Source organism: Elephantulus edwardii, unplaced genomic scaffold (genome assembly GCF_000299155.1).
Source record: "Elephantulus edwardii isolate Elephantulus edwardi_28Jun2011 unplaced genomic scaffold, EleEdw1.0 scaffold00124, whole genome shotgun sequence".
NCBI lineage: Eukaryota > Metazoa > Chordata > Mammalia > Macroscelidea > Macroscelididae > Elephantulus > Elephantulus edwardii.
Window position 1 is genome coordinate 4,074,626 of NW_006399874.1, and position 18,356 is coordinate 4,092,981.

The 18,356-nt window shown below is 36.5% G+C and overlaps 1 protein-coding gene across 2 annotated transcripts in view; it reads right to left on the minus strand.

Annotated features, from left to right (window-relative positions):
- HMGCLL1 (3-hydroxymethyl-3-methylglutaryl-CoA lyase-like 1) overlaps positions 1-18,356 on the minus strand; it is a 257,324-nt gene that overhangs the window by 90,505 nt on the left and 148,463 nt on the right. For both annotated transcript variants that reach the window (XM_006893139.1, XM_006893138.1), the window contains 2 exons: positions 9,377-9,440; positions 1,934-2,122 (listed from right to left, as the gene is read on the minus strand). In XM_006893139.1, the coding sequence (XP_006893201.1) occupies positions 1,934-2,122; positions 9,377-9,440 (253 nt within the window). The remainder of the gene's footprint in view (positions 1-1,933; positions 2,123-9,376; positions 9,441-18,356) is intronic.

Sequence of the window (18,356 nt, forward strand, 5' to 3'; positions counted from 1 at the left end):
ATAGATATAGATATACACACACATATATATGTACACACACACATACATGTTGTTATTGATTGCCATTGAGTTGAGCATGACTCATAGCAACTCTATGAACAAAAGACCTAATGTCTTTCTTTCCGTAACTGTCATCATTTCACCAAGTCCATAGAGTTCATAGAGTTTCCAGAGGCATGTGATTTAGGAAGTGAATGCCACTCCTGCTTCCAAACCTCCTTTACATCTGGTAGCTCCACCAAACATTGTCCATATTGGGAAGCAATTCTGGTATTTGATACCCCAATGACATCACAGAAACCCAGGTTACTTCATACTTCACATTGACAAAGAGTGACATACAAAGTGGAAGAAAAAACAAGACAAAACAAGACAAAAAAACAGCACTAGTTTTACTTAGCAGTGGTGAAGTTTTATCACGGTGAATATGACTGAGAGTAAGTTTTGCACAAAAGATCTAAACTCTGTTCTATGACTAACATAATTTCTGTACAGAACTCTGTTCTATAACTACTATCATTTCAGTACATTTAAAGAGTTTAGAGCATTTGTAGAGTTTCCAGAGACATTTAGTTTTAGGAAGTGGATGCCACTCCTGCTTTCCACCATAAATCACTCTAGAAGCACATCCAAACACTACATGGTGGGTAAACATTATGGTATTTGACAAGACTGTGGAACAGTGTGCAGCATCACAGCAACATCAGGTTGTTCAGTTAAGCAAATAGACAAAAGAGTGCTGTGTATGTAATTGCTATGTTAACAAAATATTATAAGCCTCAAAGTGTTTATCAAATAGAAGAATTTTCATGCAAAAAAAGAAAGAACACATAAATGAGTGGGGGACTTGCTCAAAAATACTTAACAAATTAGAGCTGCTGTTGGAAGCACTGCACTTTTTCTTCTGTTGTATTAGAAACTAAAATACTTAGAGAAACAACACTGTAAAAATCCCTACACTCAAAAGACCACAGGACAGTATTTTCTCTTCTTTCTGATTCAATATATTTCTTGCCTGCTTTCAGAGGATTTGTGCACATATGTTGCAAAGTCAAAATAAGCCCACATGGGCCTTGACTTTTGCTTTGTTTTTTAACTTCTGCCAAGCAGTTGTATACTTGAGCAATGCAAAATGAAGCTTTACATATTGACTTTCAGACTCACCACAAAGTTTTCATACAGTCTTATCTTCAGTTGTCAAAATCTTGTTTTCAGAGAACATCAAATCACTCTATTTTTGGCTGAGTTAAAGAAATGAACAATATTTTCACAATGAAATGTGAACATTTTCACTCTTGAAATGTTGGTAATCTCTCTGTATTCTCTAAGTAAATACATAATAAATAACTGAATTGCCATTAGGAGTAAATAAAAAATCAAATATATAGATTTTTTAGCTTTTACTATCTACTTCATTTTGATCACCTAATGCAATATACTTTATAAGAAACAGAGGTTATATCAGCTTGCCAACATCAGGAAAGCATCTTCAACACAGGATTCTGTATTTCAGCACCAAATCCTCTCATCAGAGTACCAAATTACCAAAAGGAATATTAGTTACATTATTACCACAAAATCCTATACTATCTTAGTGATTTGCACTTCTTCAAATACCCTTATAATTTAGTCTAACTAAGTTTTGCACTTGAAAGAAAATGAAACAAGCATGCACAGCTTTGATAATATGACTATTTAAAAGAGAACAAATTGACTTCTTTTTTGCCTATCAAAAAACCCAGTAATAAGATAACTTGTTGCTTTCACAAATATGTGCATGGTACAAACATTCCCTAATTGCCCATCATATGTCAGGCACTGTTTAAATATCATTTTATAACACTTTATCTTATTAAAGCACTCAACAATGCTATATTAAAAAACAGGGCACACATATACGTACACACACACACAAAGAATACAAAGAAAGTACCTGAAGGGCGGTGAGGATATTTGCTAAGGCTTGTCCATAGGTATCATGACAGTGAACAGCAAGAGCACCTGGCGGGATTTCTTTCATGACACTTTCCAGCATTCTTTTCATGCTTCCTGGAGTTCCCACTCCAATTGTGTCTCCCAGAGAGATCTCATAACAGCCCATGCCATACAGCTTCTTAGCCACCTGTTGAGAAAGGTTTGGAGTGCTAAAGTAAAACAATGGGAATGAACCACTTGAGCCCTGTCATTCCTCTAGAAACACTATCTCAAAGTAAAACACACAACCATGATCAGTTACATAAAAGTTCCACACGTGTGAAACTCATACGTTATTGTTTTTTTTCTTTCCACACTAAATCCGAAGCATTATATAAACCATTCAATGAGATAATTATGACTATCTTTTCCTAATATTTAGGTTTACTAGAGAGTCACATATATACCCTTATCTCTGTTTATGTTCAACAGTAACATCATAAAATACAATTTTAACTGCTGACACTTTCTGTTTCTCCACACTTCACCTTGGTAAAAGCATGACTACAGAAACATCATTTTGGGGAATTAGTTAGGGATCAAGAGAGATCAATGCTAGTTTAAGTTTTCTCATTGGGTAGTTTTGCAATTTCTTGGTAAAGCTACTTACTGTCTGTCATTCTTGGTCTAAATTTTCTGCTAACTGGTGAAGGCAGTAGTTCTGCTTATTGGTGAAGGCTAGAAAAATTTCAAGGTTTTTTCGAGTGGAATAAGCAACATGAATTTCAAAGAATCATGTGATATGTGAAGTAAGCATGATACGCTGACAATGAGATGAGATCTGACATCAGATTGGCCTACATTTAAATTTTGTTCCCTGCTTAAGCTAGTAATGTATATTTGGCATCTCTTATACTGATAATGTATACTGGGCATCTATTTAAGTCTTGAGTTAACTCTGGTGACCTAACGCATAAGGAGTTCTACAGCCACGCTAAATGAAAGTGGTTCAAATCCACCAGTTCCCCATGGGATAAAGGTGGTTAATCTGTTTCTTTGCAATTTACAGTCTTTGAAAACCTGCTTGGAGGGTTATTTATGAGTCAGTTCTGACTCTGTGTCAATTCACAACAACATTAAAATCTCAGTTCTTACTATGCAATTTATGAATAATGCAATTCTCTTTTAGTATATTTGCTAGGCCTTAATTCTAGGATACAAAAATAATGAAAATAATTCTGATGTCAGTGATGTGCTTGCTGCATAAGTGACATTTTGTTGTTGTTATATGCTGTCAAGTCAACTATGACTCATTGTGACCCTAAGAACAATACTTCTGAACTGTGCCCTATCTTGAGCCAATCTCAGTATCTCTGACACATCCATCTCATGCAGGGCTTTCCTCTCCTGTACCAATACTCCACCCTTTGGAGTACGATGTCCTTCTCCAAGAATTGGTCCCTTCTGGCAATGTCCTCCAATTGTGTAAAACAGAGTTTGAAAATACTTGCCTCCAAGGAACAACCTAGACTGACCTATTTGTCCTATTCTCCAGGACATACTTATTTGTTTTCTTGGTAGTCCATGGTTTGTTCAATACTCTTCTCCAGCACAACTCAAAGACATCAATTATTCTTCTGTCATTCTTAGTCACTGTCCAGGTCTCAAATGCATAGCATGTAGTTATTGTGAGGACTAAGGTTTGGATCAGGTACACCTTAGTCTCTAGACTGGAGTCACTGTACTTTTGCCTCAAAAGAGGGTCCTAACAGGAGACATTCTGAAAGCAACTCATCTTTTTTATTTCTTGGCTGCTGGTGCTAAAAGTGTTGACTGTGGATACAAGCAAGATGAGATTGCTAACAATCTCAATTTCTCCTCCATCTATCATGGTGCTTCCAACTGGTCCAGTGGTGAGAATCTTTTTCTTTATGTTGAGATGTACTACATATCGAATACTGCAGTCCTTGACCTTCTGCAGTAAATGCTTGAAGTCCTTCAGAGTTTCAAGTGAGCAAGGTGAAAATGACTTTCTACAATATTTACCTTAATATCAGAAAGCTGGATAATGACTAGGGATGATAGAAGGAGAACTGATGCCTTTGAGTTGTGGTGCTGGAGAAGAGTATTGACATAACATGGACTACTACAAGAACAAACAGGTTCATCCTAGAGAGAGTGAAACCAGGCTGCACCTTGAATGATTCTGAAGCTCTGTCTGACACACTTTGGGCATGTTACAAGGAGGAATCAGTCCTTGGAGAGTGACATTATGCTTGGGAGGGTGGAGGGACAGCGCAGGAGAGGAAGACAGTTGATAAGATGGATTTACTAAAAGACCAGGGTAATGGGGGTGGGTGTGTTAGAGACAATAAAGTTGGCACAGGATAGAGCAGGGCTCAGAGTTGTCATAAAACAACACATAACAACATCAGTCACATATTCATTCTTCTTTTGTTTCTTTTGTGGTGCTGGAGAAGAGTGTTGAATATACCATGGACTGCTGGGGGAACAAACAGGTTTGTCCTGGAGAGGGTGAAGCCAGAATGTTTCCTGGAGTCAAGGATTCTGAAGCTTCATTTGACATACTTTGGGCATGTTGCAAGGAGGGACTGGTCCTTGGAGAGGGACATCATGTTTGGGAGAGTAGAGGGATGGCGCAGGAGAGGAAGACCCTCGGTGAGATGGATCGATTCTGTGAGTGGAGTGGTGGGAATAAATGTGTTTGAGACAGTGAGATTGGCACAGGATAGAATGACATTTAGGGCTTTTATACATAGGGTTGCTATGAGTCACAAACGACTCAATGGCACATAACAACAACAAAAACAAGTGTTAATTTACTGCCAAACATGAGGTTAGGTCAACTGATGTCATGAGGAACTAAATAATGGCATTGTTCACACTGCCACCAAGCCTAGAATTAAACAGAGACCGACTTTAGTCAATCTCATTCAGGAATAGGTAAATATAAAATAAAATAATAATCTTTTTAAAGAAAGGGATAAGATTCTGAAAGTATATAGCAACAGGAATCTACCTCAGGTCTATCACACAAGAAAGCCCTAAATGACAACTTCATTTAAAACAGGCTATATGTTTTTGAGCTCTGGTCACCTGCTGCCAAAAAACTGTTCTTCAGTCCCAAAGGCACGTGGTTTGGAGTCTACCAGTTGTTTGACAGGAGAAGAGTCAGCTGTGGTCAGCTCCAACTCAACAGAACACAACAACAACAACATATGTTGTTAAAGAGGAGAAAGAAGATGACTGTGAGAAACGTGTGAAAGAATATCAGTACAAAAACAGGTGTTTTACACGGCTAAAATATAAAATGCATTTTAAAAACACAGGAATTTTTAAAAATCATCAAATAAAAAATGTGATAAGAAAGCAATAAATATTAAAAATGCAAAGTAAAGTCTGAAATAAGGATGGAGAGATGGCAAGCATTGGACAGAGAATTGTGAATCTTTTAATCCAAGTTTATTATTAGAGTTAAAGATGTTATCAAAACAGTAATTAGAAATCATGGTATAATGTCAGTTGTTATTGTTGCTAAGTACCAGCAGGTCAGAACCAACTCAGACCTGATCCTCCAGTGGATTTTCAGAAGCAGCAAATTGCAAGGGAGGAGACTGACCATCTTTCCCTTGCAGCTGTTGGATTTGAACCAGGTTCTTTGAGTTGGCAACACAATTTCTTATCATGATGCCATCAAAGCTCCCTATAACATCAAGTAGTGATAATACTATAACATGAGGTAGTGATAATATGATCAGATATCTATTTCAGAAAAGATTACGTACTCCAAGAAGGGAGACTTGGATGTTTTTGAAACTTGAATAAAGTATAATTCTCATTTTGCATATTAAATGCTGGTATTCTTTAATTGATGATTAGAAATTCTCTGTATGATAATTAATAAACTTGAACAAGACAAGCATTGCAAAGAGAATTAGAGGAGCAAGGACCGAGGACAAGGTACATGAATAAATGAATGAAACAAATTTATTTGCAAATCTTCAACAAAATAAAAATTTTTAAAAGCTAAAAAAAAAAATAAAAAAAGAAAAGATTACATACTCCAAGAAGGGAGACTTGGATGTTTTTGAAACTTGGATAAAGTATAATTCTCATTTTGCATATTAAATGCTAGTATTCTTTAAAGGCCAAAAAGAATAAATTGAACCTTCTATGAAGAATGATATGCAAAAATTTAACATATTGGGATAAAATTATAAACACAGTGTCAAGAAAATACAAATGTTGGGTACAAGAGTACAAGAATAGAAGAAATCATCATCAGTCCAACTGCTGTCAGGAGTTCAAATAAAATGAGTTCAAACATGTTCTGCCATTATGTGACACAAGTAGTGAATATTATAAAGACAGATTTCAGTGGAGAGAATGGCTAAGAAATCATCTTGGAGTATGAGGGGGAGCTGGTGGTTAAGGAGAAAATGGAATATGTTTCTATATCTAGTCCTTTCAGGGATCGTTGGTTGCCTAGTGGTAAGAACCTGCACTGCAATCCCATAGATATGTGGTTTGATTCCACCAGCTGTTCATGGAAGAAAGATAGGCAATCTCTTTCCATGCAATTAACTGCCTCTGAAAACCCACGGGAGGGTCAACTATGGGTTTCACTTTGATAGTACGCAACAACAACATCTAGTATTTTTATGAAGTTTAGGAGCAGAAGGATGGAGATAAATAATGGGAAGTTGGATTAAAGAATTATTTTTACAGGGAAGAGAAGTAAATATGTACACGTGTCAGAAAACTGACTTTGTTAGCGTGAACAGGAGAGAAAATGAGAAGAAGGCAAAGATACTCGAACAGAATGAATGAAGTTTAAAATAGTCATTTCAGAAAAGAGGAGTGGATGCTGACCATGCAATGTAGTAGAATAACACAGAAGGCGACGATGATCGTGAATTGTAATGTTTACAATCTGCTGGCCATATGACTTTCTTCAGCAGCACCTCATCCATACATCCTGATGGAGGAATGCAGAGTCCGAGGCTGTGTGTCAAGTATCTAGGGATGGCAAATGCACGAGAAAAAACAGAGTCTGTTGAATAGGAAAAGAGGGCTCCAGCCTCTGTGCGGCCTGAAGTGACATTATTTTACAAGTTGGGGGGGGGGCGGTGTTTGTGATTTTTTTTTAAGACAGAATATGTAATTGAGAGCAGATATTAATGGCAGAATCTTGGAAGGATTTCAAATAAAGGAAGGGCTATAAAAGTTAAGCTTCATTATTCCACAGAATATCTGCCCCAATGGGTAAGAGTCTTGGGCTATCTCTCATTCAAAAATTCAGCAATGAAATTTCCAGAAGAAGAATGACTCAAGGAAAATAGAAAGCTTATCCTGTCTAAAATGTAATTGGTTAATAATGCCATTTGCAGTGTTTTGGTATCCTGAGTATCTATTAGTTCTTGTTGTTGTTATGTGCTATCAAGTTACCTGAAACTCATAGAGACACTATGTATATTAACTCTGAACTCTGTCCTATTCTGAGTCAATTTCAACATCTCCGACAGGCCTAATCCCATTTCTCCAGTCACTGAGTCAATCCATCTCACTCTGGATCTTCCTTGCCTACCCTGTCCTTCCATCTTTCCAAGCATGATGTCCTTCTCCAAGAGCTGGTCCCTCCAGGCCACCTGCCCAAAGTATGTGAGACAGAGTTTCAAAATCCTTGCCTCCATGGAGAAGCTTGGTTTCACTCTCTTCAAAACAGACATGTTTATTCTCCTGGCAGTCCATGATATGGTCAATGCTCTTCTCCAGCACCACAACTCAAAAAGAATGCCTTCTTCTATCATCCTTAGTTATTGTCCAGCTCTTTGATGCACAGAAAGTAATGTGGAGACTGGATCAGGAACACCTTAGTCTCTAGACTGACAGTGTTGCTCTTCTCTAACAACCTATCACTGTGTGTACATCAGACTTCATATGACCTACTGTTAAGAAGCTGAGCTGCAACACCAAAGGCACAAGGTTTGATTGTACTAGCTTCTCAGCGGAAGAAAGATGGGTAATCTGGTCCCATGTGATTACTGTGTCTGGAAATCTACTGGAGGGACATCTATGGATCTGCTCCTACTTGACAGTACACAACAACAAAAGCAGCAGTAATATAGTTTCAAAAACAGAGAATTTCCTATCCACTGGCATCATTTAAAACAAACTAACCAAACACCAAGAAATATTGTTATGTCCCATTGAGTCAGAACCAAATCATAGTTGATCATCCAATGGGTTTTCCGAGTTTACAAATCTCACAGGAGGATATAGTCCATCTTCCTGTCATGGAGTAGGTAGTGAATTTGAACCATATGTCTTTGAGTCTGCAGCATAAGTCCTTACCATTAGGACACTAGAGAAAAGGAAGGCAAAAGTGGAATTTCTATAAGCAGTTTATTAGCAATTTTAATCTGTTGCTGTAAAATTTCTCAAGAAAAGTAGAAAGACAAGAGAATGAACCATTGGATCCCAAAGGAACAGAACTAGTGAAGTAGAGTGTAATCGTAAAAGTGTAGCAGCTTGCATGACAAAAATAAAAATGCGTTATGTGAGCAACAAAAGTAAAATTTAGCTATACACACTGTCTCAGTAACTTACTATGTTCTATCCACGTTAAGAAGCCAAAAACATATATTCCTCCAAAACAGTTCTCTTCCTCATCTGTTTCAATGCAGGTACTATTGTCATGACAAAAGTCCAGAATAAAAGCTGCACAGTGGAGTGGATGGGGGCGGGGAATTTATAACAATGAAATTGTCTTTTTTTTAATTTTTTTTTTTTACTTTTCAAAGAGGCAAGCAAACTGGGACGGGGGGAGAGGGGACAGGAAGAAAAGTGCAACTGTGAATGAATAGAAATCTAAAGTCTCTGTAAAATTTCATTAAAATAAATTAAAAATAAATTTTCTAAACATGAAAAAAAGAAGCCATAAACAAAGAACATGAGCAACACTATTATTGAAGTCTTATTTGCTTTTGAGCATCCAAATAAGACTAAATTGTTGCTCAATTTATGCAGTAATTAATAAAAAATAGAAACTCAAAATAAATTTTAAAATCTATTCTCATTGATCTGATTTCCATTCATACTAATCTCCTAATGGGTCTTTAAGGCTATAAACATTTATTGGAAAAGACTGTCTCTTTCTCTTATGGAGTAACTGATGAATTTGAGCCATTGGCATTTTTAGTTAGACGTCCAATACTATCTGATTATACCACAGGTTTCGAGGGCTCCTTAGCAGTCAATAATGAGCACTTAAATATCAAATTATTAAGTTATCACTTATCTTGAAAGATAGTTGTATTTGCGTGACTTGCTTTAGTCTTTACAAAATTGAAGCAATAAATGGTAAGGAAATTAGTTTACTTAAAAAAAAAATATAAACACAATTTTACCATGAACCATAAAGACCAGAAATGTATCTTACTTCTGTCACTTTTTTCGGTGTGATGTTTCCTTCATAAGGACAGCCCAGGGCACAAGACACATACCTAAATTTAAAACATAGAGCCGTATAAATACACATTTAGTAACTAGGCTATTTTTTAAAACGGGATTAAGACAGTTCAAAAAGCATAAAGAAAATTCATTTTACATTATTTGCTCATTATTTCATCTCAGAAAACTCAAAGGATTTTCAATTGAACTCATATTTTGTCTATTTAATATAATAATTGCAGTTTGCTCTATACTGTTGTTTGATGAAAGCATCCCCAAAGCATTTACTTCCCAAAGCAGATAGCCACACCTAGCTGCTGTGGAGCTGCTACTGGGTTTAAATGTCTGAACTTTTATTAGTAAACAACCACACATTTTAAGCAAGGAGCAACCAAGGTTACTTGAGGGATACTCTGGTCAATTTGCTGTGCTGAAGTAATCTGGGTTTGCTTGTGACACTGAACCTTGTGCCATTGGGGTCTCAAATGCCATAATGGAACAACTGTGCCATAGGTATGCCAAACACCATAAGGGCTACCAATTGTGGACATTATTTGATGGAGCTCCCAGACTGATCCAAGTTTGGAAGCAAATGTGGCATCTACATCTTAAATCACATGTCTCTGGAAACTATGAACTTGGAGAAACAATGATAGTTATCAAAAGGCTTCAGGCCTTTTGTTCACAGGGTTGCAATAAGTCATGCTTGACTTAGCGGCAATCAACAACAACATACCAACATACAGATATGTAAAATGGAAAATATCAGGGAGGTGTACAGTTTATTTAAGTCATTTTATGCATCCAATGTCACGGGTCCAAGTCTTAGGAATCTATAGACAGAGCATGTCGATAAGTAACTTTCTCTCATTATGCCCATCTGGATGCTTGGCCTCAGGGAGATATAGACATTAATCACACCAAAAACTCCTAGAAGTGGCCACAACCTCTTGTTTCTCTCATGGGTAATTATAAATCATCTCAAACAGAAAAGGCTCCAAATAATGATGTTCTTTCTATAAGCTTCTTCAGCAATTCCCTCTAATATAAAAAGTCAAACCTTTTCAGCAAAACAGTGATCCATTGCTGTCTTAAATTATTAAGCTTTAAGAAAACGCTGTTTTAGCTATTTTTCAGCTCAACACCAATCTAAATTTATTAAATTTTCCTCAGAGATTTTGCAATATTTGTATTAAAACAATAGATCATGGTCAGAAATGAGGCAGTCCACATAAGAGAGCAAAGAGTGGTGGAGAATAAGGCCAGAGTCCAGTTCTTTGAGCCAGAATATAAAATACTTCAGATATCAAGGACCTTGATATGCCATGCCAAAGAGTATGGACTTTGAAACCATATTTAATTTAGAGGGGCTCCACATTATTATATAAAGTAGTGTCAAGAACAGATTTGTTTTCCTGAAATAGAACTCTTTAGCCTCTAGAAGTGGTTTCCAGGGGAAATATGAAGACAAATGTACGAGGAAAAACACTAGCATATTTCCTTGATTCTAAGCATCTATTGATCTGGAAAACATTATGAATTTCATAACAGATGTTATGATAAATATCTTTTTCTACCCATATATCTATGTGTACACTTATACAGACTTCTCCAATGATTCAATATATATTCATTGATTTGGAGACACAATTTAATTTCTAAATACAAAAAAAAAAAGTTATATTAGGGGATCCAAATAAATAAGCAATTCTATAAGCTTTTGAATGTCATTGGCACTGACATTGCCAGTGTCAGATGATCTTGGCTGAAAGAAGAGAGTATCAGAAAAATATCTAACTATATTTTACATAGACTGAACATTTTACTGTGCGAATCATAACAAAGTGTAGCTAACATTGAGAATTATGGGATGCCAGTTTACTTGATTGTACTTCTTTGATACCTATACTGAGACCAGGAAGCTATCATATGAACATGGTATGATTCAAAATCCAAAAAGGAGTGCTTCAGGAACACATCCTTTCTCCATATCTTTCAATCTGTATGAGGGACAGATCATTTTTATGAAGAAAAATGTGATATCAGTATTGGAAGAAGACTCATCAACAACGTGCATTGTGCAGATGACACAACCTTACTCTCTAACCTGAAGATACTAAAAATGTTTTCTACAGAAGGTCAAAGACTGTAGAAATATGGATTGCATCTCAACATCTTCAATATGGATTGCATCTCAACATCAAGAAGACAAAGATTGCTACCCCTGGGCCAACTGACAGAATCATAACAGAGGGACAAGAAATTGAGATTGTTAACAAAAACAAAGAAAAACCACACACACATTAGATCAGGCAACCAATTGTAATTTGACATTGTGTACACCAATGTTCATAACAGCATTATTCACCATTGCAAGAGCATAGCAATAACCAAAATGTCCAACCACAAACAAATGGATTGAGAAATTAGGGTACATTCACAAAATGCAATAGTATGCAGCACGCAGGAGCAATGATTTTGCAAATTATTACCTAACATGGGAGGGACTGGAGAGCATTATGCTGAGTGAACTAACTCAGTCCCATAAGAATAAATAGTGTATAAAATCATTGTTGTAGAAAGAGTATAAGGATCCAAGAGGGGTGGGAAAGGGTGGAAGCAGAGGGATGAGGATGTGTAGGGGGAGAGGGGAGATTAATCATGGGGTTGTACAATTTGATGATGGTGGGGTGAGGGAAATGGAAAGAATTTGTTCTTAAAAATAATGTATTTGAGTTTTGTAAATAAACTAGTAGAAAATATTACAAAAGAATGAAAAAAATTAATCAGTTCTGATTACACAGTCCACAACAACATGGTTCAACTATTGATGGCAACTTCCTACTGGATAATTATGCCTACGTTTACAACAGAAAAGTGAGAAGAAATATCCACAAAATCACTAATGTATCTCTCTTTGTATTTCCCCCCATAGGATGAGCAATCTCCTCCCACATGATTAACTGCCTCTGAAACCACCATATGGTCAGGTATGGGTTACTTCCAACTCTAGGGTACTCAGCAAAGAATATCTTTTTTTTCCTTTTTAATGAAGGTTTACAAAGAGAATAGTTTTTATTCATTCATTCACATTTCCCCCTTTTCCCATCCCCCCAATTACTTTGTAATGCTTGTCCTGTTCCAAGCTATTGTCATACATATATATAGTTTCAAATCGCCCTTTCTTTTTATAGATTGTCGTTCCTTTGACCTATTCAAGTGCAGTGTTCATTATTTATCTATATATCCCTTCTTTTCCCACTGCCTCCCCAGCTTGGTCTTATTATTACAATACTGAGCTTAAGAGATAATCACCTCACTCCAGCAACAATAGTAAAGTTCAACAGGACAGCAAGCTCCAAATGGTGATGAACATGCAGAGAAACAGTAACCCTCATTCACTGCTGGTGGGAATGTAAAATGGTACAATCACTATGAAGAGCAGTCTGGTGCTTCCTCAAAAAGGTGGAAATGGAAATACCATTTGAATCATCTCCCCCAATAATGGGAATATCCCCCAAAGAGCTGTGACATAAAGATACATTCATACCTATGTTTATCACACCATTATTCATATTAATAAAGAGATGGAAGCAGTCCAAGTGCCTAACAACAACTGAATGGATAAAGAAACAACAGTACTTTCATACAACAGAATATTCATACAACAGAACATTGAAAAACAATGAACTTGTAAAATACTGGAAAATATTATGCTGAGTGAACTATTTCAGTCACATTGGATCAAATAACTGAAGACTATAACTTGAGAAAGAATAGGAAAGAAAAAAATATTTTCAATGCAGGTAAAATAAAGTATATTTTTCAAGAACTCAAAATATCTAGATGCAAATAAACAAAAAGCTCCAGCCACTCATTCACACTTCCCCTCTAAACATAAAAAAAAACACCCCAAAATCAACAGTCAAAAGAAGGAAAGGTATTTCTTTTTCCAAATTTATGAGAAAGATTCTTTGACCTAGCAATTCCACTACTGGAGAAGAAACCAGAGCTGCAAGTCAGACAGACAGATGTATGCACACACATGTTTATTGCTACATTAGTCACAATGGCAAAGAGAAGTGGGGGAAAGCCAAGTGCTCATCAACAAATGAATGGCTAAAAAACCTGTGATTCATTCACACAATTTTATATTACCAATCACTGACAAAGAGCTTATAAACCATCACACAACATGGATTAGCCTAAAAGACATTGTGCTGACTTACATATCTCAGTTGCAAATGGGCAAATACTTCACAAAATTGCTATTATAAAATAGGAATGACATGGGGGTTTGGGGGGAGAATAGGAAAAGAATGGGTAGTTAATAAATGCTGTGTTGGAACAGATGAAGGGAAGAACTTTCTAAAATATATGATTAGGCATTATATGCATGATAACTCTCTAGAACAAGAGGTAAATCGTGAAGTAGCATAAGGGAGGGTGAAAGGAGGGAGGAGAGAGGAAAACATGCAACAATGAATGGATAAAAAGACAAAATAGAAACACAAGAAGCAAAGGAACCAATCTATTTTACATTCTAACTTCTTAATTGTGAGAGCTAATCTCTAATGTTAAAAGGCTTATTCTATATATTTGTATTTTCATTTAGCCACGTTCACCCTCTGGTGTCCTGTGGCCTCTCAGTCTATACACCGTTTTGCATTTTATGTATGTATTTTCTTCTATAGGGGTTGTGAACAGCCATGTTTGAACCATTTACACAAGGAGCTGCTTTCTATATTATAGCGTGATGGTTCTCTAATACTTTTCCCGAGTTTACTTTAAAGGGCTTTTGTGGAATAATATGTTATGTGTTGTTGTTATGCATTACAGTTCAAACCCATCAGTTTCTCTGAAGGAGAAAGTTAGGTAATCTCAGATTAATATTTATAACCTGAGAAAGCCAATGGAGTTCTGCTATGACTCAGAACCCACAGTATGGCTTTAGGTTTTAATAACTATAGATTAGATTATAAAGGACAGGTACTTTAAAAAAATATAAAAGTCAAATTTGGTCCATCAACTGCTTTTGTAAATAAAGTTTTATTGGAACATAGTCGTGTCCATCTGCTCACACATTGTTTAGGGCTGCTTTGGCACCATGGTATCAGAGATTAACAGTGTGAGAAAGGTCACTGGGCCTGTAGAGGCCAACATATTTACCACCTGATCCTTCTCAGCAGTATGAGGATCATGCAAATCTGTGGACCATTCCATATTTTTGTATCAGACATGATAATGATGGCACAGGACAGAGCAGGATTCAGCTCTTTGTTCATAGGGTCTCTGTGTTGTACTCGACCCAATAGCACCTAACAACAAACTACAATGACAGCTTTAAAGTGAAACCCCTGTTTTTGAGAGTGAAAAGCCTCCACAGTCATTAGAAAGAGGTTCACCCTCTCTTTTGGCAAGTAAGAAAGTCAGTTTGTGAATGCTGGCTTTTCTCAAACAATCTATAGCTATCTGTGTTTCTCTGTCTTTCTAGCCAAAATCACCTGGGAAGTGTAAAGAAAGCCATATGATGAGAATATACTCCAGACCAGTTAAATTGGACTCTAAGGAATTCAATCATCAGTATTTTTAAAAGTTTAATTCATTCCAAAATTCATACTTATTAGCAATAGTACACTTCCCTAGTATTATTTCCTTCCTGAATTAAAAGTGACATTATATGGTCCTTATAACAAGTAACACTAAGAATCTACTAACTGCTATTCAACATTTTTACCCATTTTAGATTTTCTGGTCACTAACTTTCCTAGAGACCTATTCCAAACATTCAATTCCTGTTTGCATCCCACTCACTCCTATTTTTTTTTTTTGTTTAATTTTGAGGCATTTTATCTTAATTGTATCTATTTTATAACTAATTTTGCAAACTATTTTGTATCAAATGGTTTTATTTTTTAATTATAGTTTAGGTAGGTATGGAATGCTCGTTTATTATTTGATTTTGCATGCTTTCTCCCCCAGCACTTGAAATACACTATTTTAACATCGTCTAGCCCCACATGCTGATAAAAGAAGGTTCTATGACTTTAATTACATACAGTCTTTCTCTATTCTTAGGAGTGTTTATAAGACTCTATATTTCACTATGTGGTTTCTCTGGGAGTATTTTATGCCAATCTCGAACATTTTATGCTTTTCTTCACTTCCTGAACTGGAGGCATCAGTTTTTCAAATCTTTTTCTCACATGCACTTTTTCTGTTTTGTTGTTTTTCCTTTCTCGAAATCCTGCTAGCTATTCTCTCTTAACGTCACTTTCAAATGTTCTATTCTTTTATTTCTTTCATAGCTATAATCCCTCAAATTCAACTTTTCCTCAAGTTTATGTAATTCTATTTATAGAACAGGTTTCGGAGCTGTTGGACATAAGTTTGCAATGAGTTGTAACAGACTTGATGGCATGTAACAACAACATATGTCTATAATCCAAATTCTCTTTGTTTTTTGTTTCGTTACTTTTTTGTTGGTTGGTTGGTTGTTCCTTGTTTTCTTTTTTTCCATTTTCTCTTGGAATATTGTTTTTCAAAGTGATTTTATTTTATATTATGTTTTATTTTTCATGGGTTTAATTTTTGTAGTTCTAGAATCGTTACTTAATCTATATGAGTAATCTGAGTGCCTTTTGCTCTTAACTTGGAATTTTACCAATTTTGTTACAAATTCATTAATTTCACCTTGTGGGTTTGTACGATAGTCATGTGTGGTTAATCCACACACAAAAAAAAAACACCAAAGCCTGGCACAGTTCCAGTGACTTTGCACAGCCAGGAAGGTACCCCAGACTTCAGGAAATACTGTGTTTCTAACTTATCCCTCAAAAGAGCATGTATCTTTCCCATATGAACATTGAAATCCCATTTCCAAGACTCTAGGGACTAAATATAGGCTAGATAACCCCATGTGCCACTTGGCATTATCCTGAATGCGTTCCACTATTTTCTTTTATGACACCCGGAGACTTTATTTTTTTCTATGTTAAGTATGCTTTAAAAATCACTATATTTATGTGTTTAAAACAGGCAGCAAAGTCTCCCACAATCTTTCTCTCACCATTATACAGATGACTGCAGGATTGACTTTGAATCTCCTTAACCATATTAATAATTTTAATCCCTTGACACATTCATATGGCATTTTAAACTCCAAGCCGAAGAGGTAACTCGTGGTTGCTGTGATGCTGAAGCCTGTGACAGTGATGTGCCAATCGTGGCAATGGGCACCCATGGTGGACAGTGTTGGCTAGAGCTTCCCGACTAAAACAAGCCTGGAAGCAGAAGCGGCATCCACTTCCCAAATGGCTTGCCTCCAGAAACTCTATGTACGAACAGTGCTCAGGCTGTTCGTTCATAGGGTTGCTATGAGTCGTCTACGACTCAAAGGCATCAAACAACAACAATTCTACAACAGTGCTCATCAATTCTCTTCTTACAAATTTTGTTTCCTTTGTAGTGCCTTTTTAAAAAACGATGTAGTCATTCTTAGAGTCAATCTTGCTAAACACTTGAAAGTCATCTTGAAAACCTATTCGACAATCAAGGATGACCGATCCTTCCTCTCTCGTCTCTGTGGCACACATCTTCTGTTATGCCAGGCAACGGCATAGAGGAGTTCTGAGTACGGCTGCAGATGCAGCCTATTTCTCCATGCCTCTAGTTTTACATTGCTTAATTTTACTATAATTTCTGATGTCCAAATGATATTCTTGGATCTGTGACTTGATTACATTTTCCACTTGAAAATTCATGGCTTGTCATTGTTTATGGCATAAACCTGGCTTTCAAGTTTTGTAAACTGTGAAATGTTTTGTACATTTAACTTTCACCAATCATCCCCTAGCCAGTAGCTAATTCAACTTGGAATCATTGTGACACCCTAGGTATTAAAGTAGAACTTTGCTCCATAAGATCTTCAATGGTTAGCTCTTCAGAAGTCTATCAGTAGGATTTGATTTTTCTTTTGAGGTGCCTGTGGATGGACTAAAAGTTTTAACTTTTCTTAGAAATAAAGTACTTTCATCACCCAGATTATCTAATTTTACTTGGATGCACAATGAAAACCACTGGAAGCAACAGGCAAGGATAAAACAAATTATTGTATTGACAAGTGAGCTGTCAAGGATCTCTTGAAAACGTTCGAGAGCAAGTATGTCAGTTTAAAGATTAAGGTGTTCCAGACCCAAGTCCTGGTATTTTCAATTGCTTTCTATCCATGTGAAAGATGGACAATGAATAAGGAATACTTAAAAAGAACTTATACCTTTGAATTGGGCTGATGACCAAAAATATCAAGCATAGCATACACTACGAAAATAGCAAGCACATTTGTCTTGGAAAAAATGTATCCGGAGAGCTCCTTAGAAGCAAGATTGTAAGACTTCATCTTACACACTCTGGGAATGTTTTCAGGAAGTTCCAGTGCTCAGTAAAGAATATAATGCTTAGAAAGCCAAAAAGGGTCAACAAAAGAAAGGACGATCTTCTATGAGAAGGACTAACAGTGGCTACAACAATGCTATTAACACGAAGGAGACACATAAGGGTTTGAACTGTAGTAAACAGGACTGTTTTGAATCAGAGTCCACTCAAGGATCTCTAACATCATGAAAACATTTACATATAGAGGCTGATTTAATGTGCACATACCAAGTTCACCATCTTACAAGAGTACAATATTCTACCGTTAATAAGTTGTTGTTATGTGCCATTGAGTCGCTTGTGACTCATAGTGACCCTATGTACAACAGCCCTAATGTCTGCTCAGTCCTGTCCCAATCATACTGTCTCCGACACACTCATCCTGATTACTCCAGTTATTGAATCAATCCACCTCATAGAGTGCCTTCCTCTTCTGAACTGTCCCTCCACTCTCCCAAGCATGATGCCCCTCTCCAAGGACAGGTCCCTCCTTACAACATGTCCAAAGTATGTCAGATGGAGCCTCAGAATTCTTG